Consider the following 17,360-nt stretch of genomic DNA (forward strand, 5'->3'; position numbering starts at 1 on the left):
CTATACAAAATCAGTCCAAATCAATCTGAACCATTCAGATTAGATCGGACGGTCCTTGTTTAAAACAGCGTAAAACAGCGTGAAACATTTACTGCAGGAAATCCTATTCCCAAAAAAATGAACATTGTTTGTACTACATGGATTCCATAACCATTCCGGTGGATAAAATATGATAGCAGTGAAAAGTTAAATTTTGACTTGGATAGAGTTTTTTGACATTAGAGTCCACATCTGTAAATTTTATTTTATTTATTATATACATGAAATGTTTGGATTGAAGTGTGTATAAAATAAACATAATGCATAATCATGATTTTGACAAAATAAAAAATAAATATGCATTTAAGCTTCAACAAAATTCCAGTGCAACTTTTATTTCGTCAAACTCATAATGATTCTAAACATGAATTAAGTACATATTTTGATTGATGGTGAGTTTAACAAAATCAAAGTGTTATCGCGATTTTGTTGAAATTCAAAGTGTATTTTCTTCGGTAAATAAAAATTTAGAAAGTTGGGCAACATGCACTAGACTAAGCCAAAAAAACATACACTCTCCATTAAGCAGCTTGATAAGCACCAGAATATGAGGCAGAGACACAAGTTTAGTGCCTTCATGCCACACCCTACTGCACAATGCTGGCAGCCAAAACAAGCCATCAAAACTATAACCTCCAACCTGCACGGAAAAAATACAGAAAGGGAAGAAGAATACAGACACTCACTACACCCCAATTCAGTCCCTGGACAGATTCAAAACGACAAAGAAAGTCCCTGACACTTGGCCTGATACTCAATTTCATTGGAGTCCTCTAAACCAATTGAGACTGTCAATTGTATTTCTGCAAAAATTACTGCTGTAAATTCAAATATGCAACAAGTATATCCTATATACTCCTTCCGATCTCAAATATAAGCAAAGATTTTCCTTCTAGGCTCATTGAATGATTTATGTATTTGGTCTATATTTTAGACCAAATATAGATCATTCAATGAATTTTAAAAAATAATTTTTACTTATATTTGAGACTAACGGGAGTATGTATGAATAAAGTGGCATTTCTATACCATATAAAATAAGGACAATTAATCATATAAAAAAAAGAAGGCAGTGAAATTTATTTTGGACCCTGGTGTATTTTTTTTACCAATGGGAAATGCTTTACTTTTGCACCAATTTGTAAAAACCAATTATAAGTACACGAAAGAGATTGGGCTATAGGACCAACTTGTTGCTTGTCATTGTTTAAGATTTTCATCTGTTTATTAAAATTCAAAAAATTAGGTAAGGGTATTTTTCTATTGCATCCAAATTCCAATACGTCCAAATATATAAGGATCTAATGATCACCCAAAATGTGTCCCAAAATCTTGTCATTAAAATTTATAGTTGAATGATTTGTATTATTGGTATACAATATACATGTATGGACACTGCATTTCTTGATTGGGATTATGCAGACATATTGGTATTAAGTATCAATTTAGAATATATGTGGTCCATACTTTTGCTTAAGACAAGGTTTCATACCTGCCTGAATGGCTGAATCTCCATGCTGGCGCCAAGGAATAAAATAAAAGAATAAAGAGAGTGCCAAATCCCCAAAATATCACCATAAAGGAAAAAGGAGAAAAAAATAAAGAACAAAAATAGAAGTCTCATTATATATTTGCAAAAAATAGAGGAATCAATTAAAGGATATATAGTATATTAAAGGAAAAGAAAATGGGTTGATTTTTAAATAGTGGTTTGAGGGGAAATGGTGGGAAATTTAGATGGCTTTCTTGGATCCTGTGAGAGACATTAAATTTAAATGTCACTGTTATACACACATTTTAATCAATTTGTAGCCAAAGATAAAGGAAAAACAAGGGAATGATGAAAAGTAGTGTAAAAAAAGAAAAGGTAAAAAGAATTTCAAGACAATTAAAAGTATGAAATGAATAGAGATATATCAGACAAAAGTATAATACTGATGTAAGAAAAAAGTAAGAGAATGTGTAGGTGGATGGAGCCATCCATGAGTATAGAAGGTGAAAAAAACTAGAGTTTTTCTCATTCTCTCTCAAACTCCCTCTCTCTCTCATTCATGTTCACCAACAAAAAAACCCACCTAAGCAAATTATCATGATGAAACTCTCTCTGCACATAGCACTCCAAAAAAGTGATTACCTTCCTCATCAAAACCTTCTTACCCTTAAATTTACCTCATTGAACACCACCTTCTTCTCATTCACAATTCCCACCATTCCAAAACAATGAAACCTTTACTTTTCTTTCTCATCACATTCTCCTTCCTTTGCCAAGCACAATTGCCACTAGTTTCCTCTGTCACAACTACTCTACCCTTTCAACTCATCACTCTCCTCTCAATAAAATCCTCCATCATTGACCCTCTCAATCATCTCAATGACTGGAAAATCAACTCTTCTAATTTTCCCCCTACTTTCTCAAACTCTAATTACCACCAAGACCCAATTTGGTGTTCTTGGAGAGGCATCACTTGTCACCCAAAAACAACACAAATCACTTCCCTAAACCTCTCTAACCTCAACCTTTCAGGCACAATTCCACCTCAAATCCGCTACTTAACCACCTTAATCCACTTGAACATAAGTGGAAATGACTTCAATGGAACTTTCCAAACAGGAATTTTCCAACTCATTGGACTTAGAACACTAGACATCAGCCATAACTCCTTCAGCTCAACTTTCCCACCTGGAATTGCAAAGCTAAGATTCTTAAGAATCTTCAATGCTTACAGCAACAACTTCACAGGTCCTCTTCCTGAAGAACTAATCAAACTTCCATTTCTAGAGCAGCTCAACCTTGGTGGAAGCTACTTTAGTGGGAGCATCCCACCAAGTTATGGCACTTTTAAAAGACTCAAATTCCTACAATTATCTGGTAATGCATTGGAAGGTTCACTACCTCCTCAATTAGGCCTATTATCAGAGCTACAACACTTGGAAATTGGATACAACACATTTTCCGGGACAATACCGGTTGAATTAACATTGTTGTCTAATCTCACTTACTTAGACATCTCATCAGCCAACATTTCAGGTCAACTGATTCCTGAATTAGGAAACTTAACCATACTTGAAACATTGCTTCTTTTCAAGAATCCCTTAAGTGGCAAAATCCCATCAAGCATAGGAAATTTGAAATCCCTAAAAGCTATTGATTTATCAGAAAATGAACTCACAGGCTCAATTCCACCCGAAATAACAATGCTGAAGAAACTGGAAGATTTGAGGCTCATGGATAACAAGTTGAATGGTGAAATTCCACAAGGAATTGGTGAGCTTCCAAAACTCAACATTTTCCAGATTTTCAACAACTCACTCACTGGCACACTACCACCAAAACTCGGCTCCAACGGGTTACTCCAACGACTCGATGTTTCCACAAACTCACTTCAAGGTCCAATCCCTGTGAACATTTGTAAAGGAAACAATCTTGTTAAGTTCAATCTTTTCAACAACAAATTCACCAATAATCTTCCATTATCTCTAACCAACTGCACCTCACTAACCAGAGTTCGTATCCAAAACAACAATCTCAATGGGTCAATTCCACAAACACTTACCATGCTTCCTAATTTAACCTACCTTGACCTAAGCAACAACAATTTCAACGGTGAAATTCCTCAAGAATTTGGAAACCTTCAATATTTAAACATTTCCGGAAACTCTTTCGAAAGCGAATTACCAAGCAACATTTGGAATTCAAGTAATCTACAGATTTTCTCAGCTTCATTTTCGAAAATCACCGGTCAAATTCCCAATTTCATTGGTTGCAAAAAGATTTACACAATCGAACTGCAAGGGAATTTCATCAACGGTAACATTCCTTGGAATATCCGTGATTGCGAATTACTGATTCTGTTAAATCTAAGTAGAAACAATCTCACCGGAATCATACCTTGGGAAATTGCAATTCTACCTTCAATCACCGACGTTGATCTCTCACAAAACTCACTCACCGGAATCATTCCTTCAAGGTTCAACAACTGTTCCACTCTCACGAATTTCAACGTCAGTTTCAATTTCTTAACCGGTCCAATTCCTTCCTCCGGCGTCTTCGAGAGCCTTCATCCTTCTTCCTACTCCGGCAACGAAAACCTCTGCGGTCATCTTTTAGCCAAACCCTGCGCCGCCGCCACCGGAGAAAACGAACTCGAAGCTCACCGTCAACAGCCAAAGAAAACCGCCGGCGCAATCGTTTGGATAATCGCGGCGGCGTTCGGAATCGGTCTTTTCGTTCTCGTCGCCGGTACACGTTGCTTTCATGCAAACTATAACCGGCGATTTAACGGTAACGAAACTAACTGTGAAATCGGACCGTGGAAGTTAACGGCGTTTCAACGGTTAAACTTCACGGCGGATGATGTTCTCGAGTGTGTGTCAAGATCGGATAAGATATTAGGAATGGGGTCCGCTGGAACAGTTTATAAAGCAGAAATGCCAGGTGGCGAAATCATAGCCGTTAAAAAACTCTGGTGTAAACAAAAGGAAAGTAATATAATCCGACGGAGGAGAGGAGTGTTAGCAGAAGTTGACGTATTGGGAAATGTGAGACACAGGAACATAGTGAGATTGTTAGGATGTTGCAGTAACAGGGAATGTACGATGTTGTTATATGAGTATATGGTCAATGGTAACCTTGATGATTTGTTGCATGCAAAGAATAAAGGGGGTAATATGGTAATTTGTGATTGGTATACTAGGTATAAGATAGCATTGGGTGTGGCACATGGAATTTGTTATCTTCATCATGATTGTGATCCTGTGGTTGTCCATAGAGATCTTAAACCTAGTAATATTTTATTGGACGGTGAGATGGAAGCTAGAGTTGCTGATTTTGGTGTTGCTAAGTTGATTCAAACTGATGAATCTATGTCTGTTATTGCTGGATCTTATGGTTACATTGCTCCAGGTCAGCATCATATTCTTGTTCTTTATTCTTTCTTTTTTTTATTTATTTACCAAAAAATGTTCCTTTATTGTTATTTCATCTACATTGTGTGCACTATTATCTTATCCTATCTTAGGAGTATATAGATGATTCATGATATATAAAGTGAGTGTGAAATGTGGTTGATTTTGGAATGAAAGTGTATGGCTTAGATATGCATGTAGTCACATGATCAATGATAGAGAAATTTTAGCAACCGTTTAGTAGACATATATCATCAGTAATTTTGACACAATTTATGTAAGTTGCAAAGACATTAAAATTTTGGAGATTACAAAGTAAAATAATATGTTATACAAACAATTAATAATGTTTTATTTTTCTGCCATATCACATCATTTATATGTGGTTATTTTGAAACTACTTATATGACATGATGGTGGTTTCTCATCGGATGTCTATGTAAATTTTCATTATACTGTCTTTTACCATATGTTGTGGTATAAATTGCTATGCTTACTTTCTTTTAAATTCTACAACATATATGTCATCCAATCCAATTTTTGTGTACTTTTTTTACAATCAATTTATGTGTACATCATCTTCAAATATTTTGTGACAAAATTCGGTGTATGGGTAGGTGTACTATTGCGCATGGACCTTTTATTTTTCACTTTCATGAGTTGCTTTTTTTTGTCCATCATCTTCAAATATTTAAAGGGACCCACTAAGAATATTGTCAATTATCACAACTACTTTGAATCATGAGGATGTTGACCTTGCATTTTAGTTAATTCATTAAAGTAAACTAAGTGGAATGACTTTTAATGCTAGTAATCACTTAGGTTTGGTCTTATAATTGTAAAGCCGGACGTTTTGTTTTAATAGTGAAGAATTTAGATACTCCATCCGTCCCAAAACTTTAATTTTTTTGAGTTTTGCACGAAGATTAAGAAATGATAAGTAAAGTCATTTTTACCCTACCGTTAGTAATAGTAAGGATACAAATGATAAAGTATCACTAAATGCGTATTGGTTTCTTAAGAAGATTAAAGTTTTGGGACAAAACTAAAAATGTAAAAAATTAAAACCAAGTTGTTTCAAATAACAATATTGATAATAAAGTTTATTGATTGATATTTTGCAGAATATGCTTATACACTCCAAGTTGATGAAAAGAGTGACATTTACAGCTATGGAGTGGTGTTAATGGAAATTTTAAGTGGAAAACGATCAGTGGATCAAGAATTTGGTGATGGAAACAGTATTGTGGATTGGGTTAGGTCCAAAATAAAGACCAAAGATGGAATTGAAGGTATATTGGACAAGAATGCAGCGGCAGGGTGTAGCACAGTAAGAGAAGAAATGATACAAATACTTAGAATTGCATTGCTATGTACAAGTCGAAATCCAGCTGATAGACCTTCAATGAGAGATGTTGTGTTGATGCTTCAAGAGGCTAAACCTAAGAGAAAATTGTTTGATAGTGTTGTTTTAGGTCGATGTGCTAATGACAATGTTGATGTTGGTGAAGATGGTGGTGGTGATATTCCTTTGGCTCAAAAACCAATTATCAATTAAAGCTAGTTTAATAATATGTTTATAAGATTTAAATGGGTTTTTTTTTTCATTTTTTTTTAATATTTTTTTTCTTATTGTGGGGGATTGGTATAGGAGAGAAAGTGATTTTCTATTTCTACTTTCAACAGAATTTCATGTGTTATTTTTCCTAGTTTGTTAAGACTCTTGTTTGTCTATGTTTATATTATATATATATATATTAAGAAGTGTGTGGCAAAATTGTGAACATAAAAAGTATGAAAGGATAACCAAATAGTAAATTTTCTTTTTTTGCTATATGAGAGAGAGAGAGAGAGAGAGAGAGAAAAAAGTCCTGATAAAAGGCATCTCTATAGTATTGCTAACAACGCTAAAGAGAGATATGACAATTGTTCGTGTGACAAATGAAACATGTCGTCCAACATGATAATCATCTCAATAACTACATGATGTAACTATCTGCACAAACCAATTCTGAACAAATCTAAAACTATCTTCATCCGAACATAAGCAATAAACCGTAAAAAAATGAAGTTTAAATCTAAAAATGTTTAAATACAAAGTAACCTATTGATTTATAGTAAAAAAATCAGTCTAGTATGATTCTTTACACGTAAATATGATGCAAATAGAAGAGATAATAGCTTTTCTTTTCCCCTAAATTGATCAGAATCCCCCATGTTCTCCAGTTAATCGGAAGATATCTTCCGATAAATCTTACCAAAATATATAACTGTTAGTAGTATTTTTCTAATGTGAACAATGCAGAGACGATGAACAACCATCAATAATCAATAATAAAATAATAGAAGATGTTTGGATGCACCGAGATCGGGATTTTCAATGTTTTATTATGAGATAAGTAGGCCCACACATATTTCTTCATCCATCTGAAGATATCTTTCAGTAGTGTAAATCTTATCGAAAAATATCTTCCGATAATATTTTTTTAATGTGAACAATGCGAGTGGCAAAGAAGATGTGAGGTTGTATGTGACGAGGTTGAGACCCATAAACCCAATCCATTTCTTCGTTTGATTAGGCTCATAAGCCCCTACCGCGTTGTCATATCAATCAAAGTTTCTCGCACTGAACCTAGCTGGCCGGAAAACCGAGCCAGACTTGCTCGTCGGAATTTCCTTCCCCTCCCCCATAGCGCTCCTGACACAAATATAACACTTAACTTTATATAAACCACATTGATTATGGTGATCGGTACATGCCACAACAAATATCCAATGATTGACAAATGAAGCAGACATAACTAAATCTAAAATATCTCCATCCGAACATAATCAATAAACCCGTAAAAAAATGAAGTTTAAATCTAAAAATGTTTAAATACAAAGTAACCTCTTGATTTTAAGTAAAAAAAATCAGTCAAATATGATTCTTTACACGTGAATATGGTGCAAATAGAAGAGATAATTGCTTTTCTTCTCCCCCTAAATAGATCAGAATCCCCCATGTTCTCTAGTTTGTCGTGATATATCTTCCGATAGAATAAATCTTACCAAAAATATATTTGTTAGTAGTATTTTTTTCTAATGTGAACAACGCAGAGACGATGAACAATAATCAATAATCAATAATAAAATAATAGAAGATGGTTGGATGTGCTGAGGTCGGGGATTTTCAGTGTTTTATTGTGAGATAAGTAGGCCCGCACATATTTCTTCATCCATCTAAAGATATCTTTTTGTTGTGTAAATCTTATCGAGAGATATCTTCCGACAATATTTTTTTAATGTGAACAATGTCAATGGCGAAGAGCAACAAAAGATGTGAGGTTGAATGTGAGGAGGTTGAGACCCATAAGCCCAATCCACTTCTTCATTTAACTAGACTCTCGCACTGAACCTAGCTGGCCGGAAAACCAAGTCGGACTTGCTCGTCGGATTTTCCTCCTCCTCTCCCGTAGTCCTCCCGACGATGCGATTACAACACGATTTGCGGCCGCCATAGCCGCTCCTCAAAAGGTAACGCACCGCGATTACGCGCTAAATCATAGTTAGTTATTGATTCTTCAAAGTTGTTTACTTTGTCATAACATTATTATATCTATAGATCTCATTTTCTTAATCATTTCTTTCTTCTCTTTTGTACAAGATTGCTGATTTACTTGGAATTGAAGAGTTTCTAATTCATTGGTAAGATTTTATGCATTTTTCTTATGTTTTATATTGTATGAGTAAATATACATACTTATATAAAGCTGATTTATTTATTTATTTTGTTTTCACAATTGGTTGTAGATCAAAATTTTGTAACTGAGGTCTCTATTTCAGTTATTGTGATTGCATATCAAAGTAAGTTCACACTATTCCAACCCTAGGGTAGAAGACTGATGAGATTGTTGTATATTTGTTTTCGATTTCTTACTGATTGCTTGGTAATAATTGACACGTTGCTAACTTATATGTATTAATTATTGTTGATGGCGTGATGGGAGCCAAAATTCCGTCATACCAGCTGCATTTGGCGCCATCATATTGGGATATGGCGAAAAATCCCGCAATATCGGCCAATATTGGCCATGGTGGAGAGCCCAAAAACTGTCGTTGATATCTTCCATGGCTGATATTTGACAACACTGGTTAATTATAATTAAAGTGGAAGTTGACCATCATAAATGGATGAATAAAAGGGTGAATCAATATTTTGAAAATTGAGATTCGACTAAGATCGAGAGGGGTTGAAATATTGTAACTCGAGGATCGTTGCATGGATAGTAAGATCCTATCATTAGGGAAAAAGTATACTTACGTGTGCATAAAAATGATCGTAGATGAAGGAAATAACCTCTAAATCACAACTTTTAAGTTTTAACTAAGAAGGGTATATAAGGTGCAATTGACCCCAATTCCTATACCTTGTTTCATTTCTTCAACTCAAAAATCAGACAAACTCATCCCCTTCTTCCCTATTTCCTCTCACGACCAGTTCACCATCATCATCAATCTATCTATTCCAAACCCATTTACCATGAAATTAACATGCAAGTAGAAATTCAACAAACTCTCTCCCTACCCTACACGCAGTACAGCAACAACAACACTTACCTTCAACCCATTTTCATTTACCACCCAAAACCCTCAAATTCTTCTCTTGCATGTACCAATTTCTTGCTTCTCGTAATCATATGTGCTATGGTGGAACTAAGGTAAAAATAACAAACTCACTTTCTCCCTATTTCCTTCTAATTGGTTGAACTCTAAAACCCCTTTTGTTGAGGTCTTATTTTCCTCAATTTCAGAACTCTTTTCACTCTTGAAACCTTTGTTCATGTATTTTACTTTGAGTTGAATATTTCAAGTATTGGAAGAAAATTTATGTAAAAATCCGTATGGACCTGTCACTAGTATTTTCGTCATAACTTTCACCCTATAACCCAGATTTGAATGGTTGCTGAATTTCCAGAATCTAGACGAATTTCCCGTCAGTTTAAGTACCCGCTTCATAGGTTTTGGGTTAGTAATGAGGTCAGAATTTGCATTTGAAGCTGAGATCCTGATGCTGGAAAATTTCTGAATGTTGACTGCGGGTTTTTCATGCTCAAGCTACGCGGATACATCTGAGTGTATGAAATAGATTGGAGCTGCTGGAAAATCACAGGTGAGTTCCTTTAGATAGAACCCACCACAATTAGTTTCCCTTGCCTTTTCCTAAATGGTAAATTATGGTCATACAAATTAGGGCTCATTGGAATTAATATTTGGGTACAAATCATGAAAATTATCACTTGATGAGAAAACTAGAAATTCCCCTTTTTCTCTCTATGATCATAGCATAGTAATGTAGTATGATTTTGGGATGCATAGTAACTTAATTCCATGATTGCGCTGTTATTGTAATGGCCTTAAAATGATTCTAAGTGCGTCATTATGCCTGGGGCTGTTATGGAATAATGGTCTTAGCATTTGACTAGATTAGATCAATAATAAGGCACTTAGGTTGATAATTAGGACTAAGAAAATATAGTTTATCTATCCCCTAATTAATTGTTAGGAGACTAAATTAGAATAAACACCACTAGTTTTGCAACTTAAATTCGTTAGGTACCCCAAGTGATAGTTTAGTATAAACTATCAATAACAAGACTAAGGCAATTGCAAACTACAATTAGGGATAAGGAGTTTACTTAGTAATTTCCCAATTAGCCCATAGAAATTAATTTAATAACAAGTTAACAGTTGATCAAAATACTTGAATTCTGGTGCATACATTATTATGTGCTGATTATAATTACATTTGTACATGGTCCTTGAGGCACCACACGAGCTTCATATTATAGTCGATCGCGTTGGTTGGATTTCGAATTATAGGAATCCACATGGTAATTTAATTAACATGTGAGGTAATTTCCGCGTCCAATTGTCATACTTACAATTGGCCGGACACGCCGGCGTCTGAGACTACTCACCTCAGGTCGTTTGGGTAATAAAACGAACCAAGATTTATAAGTGTGTGACACATTTTATTACATTGAATTGAAGTGATTACAAAATAATACATATATCTATGTGACTGATCAACTGACAGGAAAATCCTTTTTACCACTAACACCCTAGGTGTAGGTGGAACTCACTAAGGCTTTCGTCTCAACCCACTCCCTTTTATTTTTCAGATAAACAGGTCGATCAAGATAAGGGTAAGAAGGAAGTTGCCGAACGGAGTTGTGTACGAGTTCATTGATGCACTCCTATTAGTTTATTTCCTTCCTTATTTTTATGGACTGAGCTATTTGAATTCATGTAGCAATTTCTCCGCTTTATGTATTTGAATTATTAATGGTTCTGGTGTTACCATGTAAATTCAGACGAATTACTCTTGTAATTTTAATGTATCCAAATTAAATTATGTATGTCTCTGTTGATATTCTAGACAATCGATTTGGGGTATTATAGCCGTGGCAGTCACTCGCAGAGAAGGGTGAGAGAGGCGGCGTCACAGTCGTTTGCAATAGAGGTTTCGTTTTGGCTGAGTCTGAACATAGAACATGTGAGAAATATGGAAGGTGTTGTTTCTATTGCTATTTGAAATTGAAACCTGTTTTTTTCTTCCAAAACTCCACTCGAACTGCTTCAATTTTTTAAAAATAATTTATTGGCTAAAAACTTGCCCAAATTAAGAAAAAAATCACAGACAACTAACTCGCAATACAACTACGATTTTTTTCGCTATCCCGCCACGTCCGATCCCAAAGGCATTGTAGCATGCTAAGTAGTTCTTGAATCACAGGATCATGTGATACCATGCTCCAACTCGTGATCCCACTGACTTCCGGGTGAATCATGATATGAGAAGAGTTGCAAATAAATTTATGACGGGTTATTGAAACTTCAAAGTTGTTTACTTCTACATAACACTATTATTACTATTTGTTAATCATTTCTTTCTTCTCTTTTGTACAGGTTTGTTGATTTACTTGGAATTCAAGAGTTCCTCATTCACCGGTAAGATTTTATGCATTCTAATTATGTTTTATATTGTCTGAGTAAATATACACACAAAGCTGATTTTTTATTTTTTTGTTTTTGTTTTCAGAATTACTTGTAGATCAAAATGTTGTAACTGAGGTCTCTATTTCAGTTATTGCTATTGCATATCAAAGTAAGTCCACACTATTCCAACCCTAGGGTAGAAGACTGATGAGATTGTTGTATATTTGTTTTCGATTTCTTATTGATTGCTTGGTAGTAATTGACATGTTGCTAACTTATATGTATTAATTATCGTGTTGTTGATGGCGTGATGGGGAGCCAAAATTCCGCCATACCAGCCGCCATTTGGCGCCATCATATTAGGGTATGGCGTAAAATCCCGCAATATCGGCCAATATTGGCCATGGTGGAGAGCCCAAAAACCGTCGTTGATATCTGCCATGGCTGATATTTGATAACACTGGTTAATTATAATTAAAATGGAAGTTTGTGACCATCATAAATGGATGGATAAAAGGGTGAATCAATATTGTGAAAACTGAGATTCTACCAAGATCGGGAGGGTTTGAAATATTCTGATCGTTGCATGGATAGTAAGATTCTACCATTAGGGAAAAAGTATACTTACATACGCATAATAATGATCGTAGATGAAGGAAATAACCTCTAAATCACAATATTAAATTAAGTTCATAACAATAAGTTAACAAATAACAACCACACGCAAGAAACTGAGAATCGAAGGGAATAGGGAGGAGGCGGCGTCACAGTCGTTTGCAATAGAGGTTTTGTTTTGGCCGAGTCTGAATAGAGAACATGTGAGGAATATGGAAGGTGTTGTTTCTACTTTCTATTGCTATTTGAAATTTGAAACCTGTTTTTTTTTTTTCCAAAACTCGACCCGAACTGCATCAATTTATTTTTAAAAAATAATAATTTATATGGCTAAAAACTGGCCCAAATTAAGAAACAAATCACACGCAAATAACTTGCCATACCCACTCGATCCATGCGTTTTTTCGCTATCCCGCCACGTCCGATCCGTGCGGTTTTTTTCGCTATCCTGCCACGTCCGATCCCAAAGGCTTAGTAGCATGCTAAGTAGTTTCTTGAATCGCTGGTTGAGTTTTCCAGACTACCAGTTTTCTGTTGTTCACAATTCTATGGTTTTTCTTTGTACTTACATATGTGAATTTTCTTATTTGACATCTGAACATAACAATAAGGGTACCCTAACAATAAACAGAAGCACACGAGTTCCGTTAAAAAATATAGCACACATGAATTGAGCTACGGACAATTCATCGAAGCAAATTAAACCATCTATTGATAGTAATTTCTTGATCTCGATCCATCTAACTCATTAAAAAAAATTCGACATACTTCTACAAAATACTTTATTAGTAATATATATAACCAACGTGATAGAAGAACAACTAAAACATACACAGTGATCGCAAAGAAAAACTAAAACAAGAACGTCATTTATTTTATAGCAAAAAAACACGAGTGATATACAACAAATAAAAGAGAATAGTTAGCCCTCCCTCCCCTCCAAAACCCTCCATCAAAACACCTCCATCAGTCAAATTGGTCTTTAGGTTGAGAAACTTGAGTTAATACTCATGGATATGTGCTCAAAAACCAATTATCAATGAAAGTTGGTTTAATAATATGTTTATAAGATTTAAATGGGTTTTCTTTTTCTTTCTTTTTTTTTTTTCAATTTTTTTCAATTTTTTTTCTTCTTATTGTGGGTGATTGGTATAGGAGAGAAAGTGATTTTCTATTTCTACTTTCAATAGAATTTCACGTGTTATTTTTCCTTGTTTGTTAAGGGTCTGTTTGGTAAAAATAAGCTATAAGCTAGCTGATAGCTGAAAAGCTAGCTTATAGCTGATAGTTGAAAAGCTAGCTTATTGAAATTAAAGTGTTTGGTAAAATTAGCTTTTAAAGTGGTTATTAAATATAAAAGAGGAGTGCTAGCAACACACTCCAATAATAAACACACTCTAATACACTCTCTTCTATTGGTTAAAATTTATATGTGTCCCATAAAAATTATATGGGTCCACATTTTTTTATGGGACCCATGTGAATTTCAACCAATAAAAGAGAGTGTGTTGGAGTGTGTTTGTTAAAGAGTGTGTTGCTAGCATTATTCAATATAAAATTACATAATTGATAGTGGGTAGTTTTTTTTTAGAGTGGGTAGTTATTAAATTAAAGGGTAAAAATGGAATAAAGTGTAAAAAGCTATAAGCTATAAGCTCAAACGCTACTTGAAATAGCATCTGAAAAAAAGCTATAAGCTAGTATAAAAAGCTTGTTACCAAACACTTCTAATTTTTTTAAACAAGCTTATAAGCTCATATAAGCTATAAGCTAGCTTATTTGTGTTACCAAACACACCCTAAGACTCTTGTTTGTCTGTGTTTATATTATATATATTAAGAAGTGTGCCGTAAAATTGTGAACATAAAAAGTATGAAAGGATAACCAACTAGTAAATATTTCTTTTTGCAATATGAGAGAAAAAAACGTCCTAATAAAAGACACCTTTATCGTATTGCTAATAATGCTAGATGGAATTTTGTATTCTATTTATATTTCCAGCAACAGAAGGACAGGAAGTGTGGTAAAAAGGATTATTATATATGGTATAATATCAGTTGACCTATAGTAATTGGAGCAACTATAATGTAATCTTAGGTAGCATGATAGAATCATAGCATTTGCTAAATAATTTAGAGCATGACAGACTGAATTCGTAAAAAAGTAAAACAAGTACAACACATTGAGTTCACTGAAAAAAGGTGGAACTCAAGAGAACAAAGCAAATACACAGTTCAATTTCGTATGCCATGTTCCTCTAGTGTCTATATTCATCAATTTAGGTAGTATGCTTAAGAACCAATAGGTAATGCGTGCGCAGTTCCTATGTGGCTCCGTTCATCTTTCTCAACCGCTTGGGTTTTGCTTTTTTCACTGTTTTATTGTTCGAACTAGTTTCCATCTGTACAACAAGTTGTATATGTATATGTGTTGCTCCATTATATAAAGTATGCGAGTCCATTAAGCTAAGCCATAGTGTGGGGTGTCGATGGCTGAAGGCCAAAAATTCACCATTATAAACACATTGTTGAGGCCTATGGCGCTGCCTATGGCTTTAAATTGCAGTTGCGATCTTGGATACGGCAACGGTTGTGGTTGTTGCGATTGCGGTTGCTGCAACACGCAACATGGTTGTTGCGGTGTGAAATTATTTTGAAATTTCTCAAACTATATAAAATGACACCAAATGCCACTACGCTATTTACTCATAATTAGAGAGTTTGAGTTTACTCCATAAGCACTGATTCAAATGTCGTTAAAATACACGGTTGAGAGATTGTTTAAAGTAAGATTTTTCATTAAATTTGAACGAACATGGCCGAAATCGTTTGATGTGGCTTTTCTGATGGGGTTATGATGCGGTCGTACACGCGAATGACAATCACACTGCAATTGCAGTGCGATACAGAGGCTACCGCATAGCAATACTGCCGCCGCAATTGCAGACGTGGAATGTAATTTAAAACCATGTTGCCATGGTGGGCATCCCTTCACAAATTGTTTATGGTTGTTGTCAAAAAATCTGCCACACAGTTCGATATGGCTGTGCTATGGCTTCCATTTAATAACATTGTTAATAACATCATGATTCATAAGTACAACCTATTAAAAAAATAAATCATAAGTACAAAGAAAGTTCTATTGTCCCCTTAGAGAAGCCATATTGTTATTGTTCTACGATACGCTAGTTAGTATAAAATGTTGTAAAATAATGATTATTGTAGCGCTATAACATTGTTGCATAATGAAATTTAACCAAACCGTTGTTTTTTGAAATTGATAACACTAAACAACATGAATTAACAAGGCAAAGAAGATAGAAACTACTAACAAGAACACTTAAATGATAGTCAAAACGAAGGTCTCTCTTACATAAAGATAAACCCACGATGTGAAATGTTTAAAACTTAATTTCATAAAATGATTGAAATCATCTATAGTTTATGACATTTAGAGTTGAACACAGTTAATAACTATGCAGAATCACAAATTTAGTCTTTAAATTCCGATCTCTCCAGAGTATCCACCGTGTCGGCCAATAGATCTGGATCAATTTTTCTATGTTTTGCTTTGTGCCCACCAAGAGCTTGATAAGATCTGAACATTTTTCCGCACTTATCACAATTGAACCTGGCTTGAGAGTTAACTTGAGCAAGTGAGTCACCTTTCACTGTCTCTTTGGACATCATAATCAGAGTCCTAGCAGCATTTTCTGGACTAAGACAATCCAATGGCGAAGCACGTTGATTTGGATGATGAATTGGATTGTCCATTGCTTGATTGTTTGCTTCAAACTTTGGAGGAATCGGCAATAGGACCAAATGTGATCTCATGTGGCCTCCAATGGATTTCGCACTGGGGAACCACTTGCCACAAATCCCACAAGCTTTACCGTTGTTCTTCTCCATAGTTACAGAAAACCCTATAATACAAATGCTTTCTCTCTCCTTTGTTGTGGATGACTATTTGTTAAATTCGGGATTTTATAGAGGGGTTGATTTCAATCGTTATTTATAGGGAAGGGAGAATGTACTTTTTGTGACCAACAAATTCCTCATGTTAGTAGATGTTAAATGATGGTCAATACGTTATACTTTTTAATTATAACATGTTTATAAAAAAGTCTCTTTTATACCAAAGGAATAAAATCATGAATGCGTAATAATGTAGGAAGTGTTAAAGTTTTATTTAATTAATTGAATAACAAATGTATTTAGGCCTAGATTCATTGAATATTTAATGTATTTAGTCATAGATTCATTAAATACTTAATGTATTTAGCCTATATTATGGATTAAATACACTAATTATTCAATGAATCTAGAAAGGTGAAGTATCTCTTATAAAAAGAACCGGGCGTAGCATTAAAGTATTATTCTCTATTTCTTTACTTTTTAACCATAATAATAAATCTTTCCGTTTCTTTTTTGTTCTTTTAAGAAAGGAAAATAATTATATTTGGTCAAAAAAGGTCATAATAATGATACTTTGCATTTTTTTTTTAATTTATTACAAGTAAACAATATTAAATAAATATATTAACAAATTTAAAGCTCATTGAATTTTTTTTTTATGATATTGATGAAATAAAACTTTAACACTTCCTATATTTATTACACATTTATTATTTTATTCCTTTGGTATAAGAAAGACCTTTTTTATAAACGTGCTATAATTAAAAAGTATAATGTATAGACCACCGTTTAAGATCGACTAATATGAAGAATTTGTTGGCACAAAAAGTACATTCTCCCTTCCCTATAAATAACGTTGGAAACCAATCCTTCTATAAAATCCTCAATTTAACAAATACTCATCCA

At 34.3% G+C, this 17,360-nt stretch overlaps 1 protein-coding gene across 1 annotated transcript; it reads left to right on the plus strand.

Moving 5' to 3' along the window:
* The first annotated feature begins 432 nt into the window (after window positions 1–432).
* Window positions 433–6,662, plus strand: LOC123920995 (leucine-rich repeat receptor-like protein kinase TDR). The gene is made up of 2 exons (XM_045973368.1): window positions 433–4,942; window positions 6,069–6,662. The coding sequence occupies exons 1-2, from the start codon at window positions 2,260–2,262 to the stop codon at window positions 6,500–6,502; spliced, it is 3,117 nt and encodes a 1,038-aa protein (XP_045829324.1). The 5' UTR covers window positions 433–2,259; the 3' UTR covers window positions 6,503–6,662.
* The last annotated feature ends 10,698 nt before the right edge of the window (window positions 6,663–17,360 follow it).

The sequence above is a fragment of the Trifolium pratense genome, linkage group LG4 (assembly GCF_020283565.1).
Source record: "Trifolium pratense cultivar HEN17-A07 linkage group LG4, ARS_RC_1.1, whole genome shotgun sequence".
NCBI classification, from domain to species: Eukaryota; Viridiplantae; Streptophyta; class Magnoliopsida; order Fabales; family Fabaceae; genus Trifolium; species Trifolium pratense.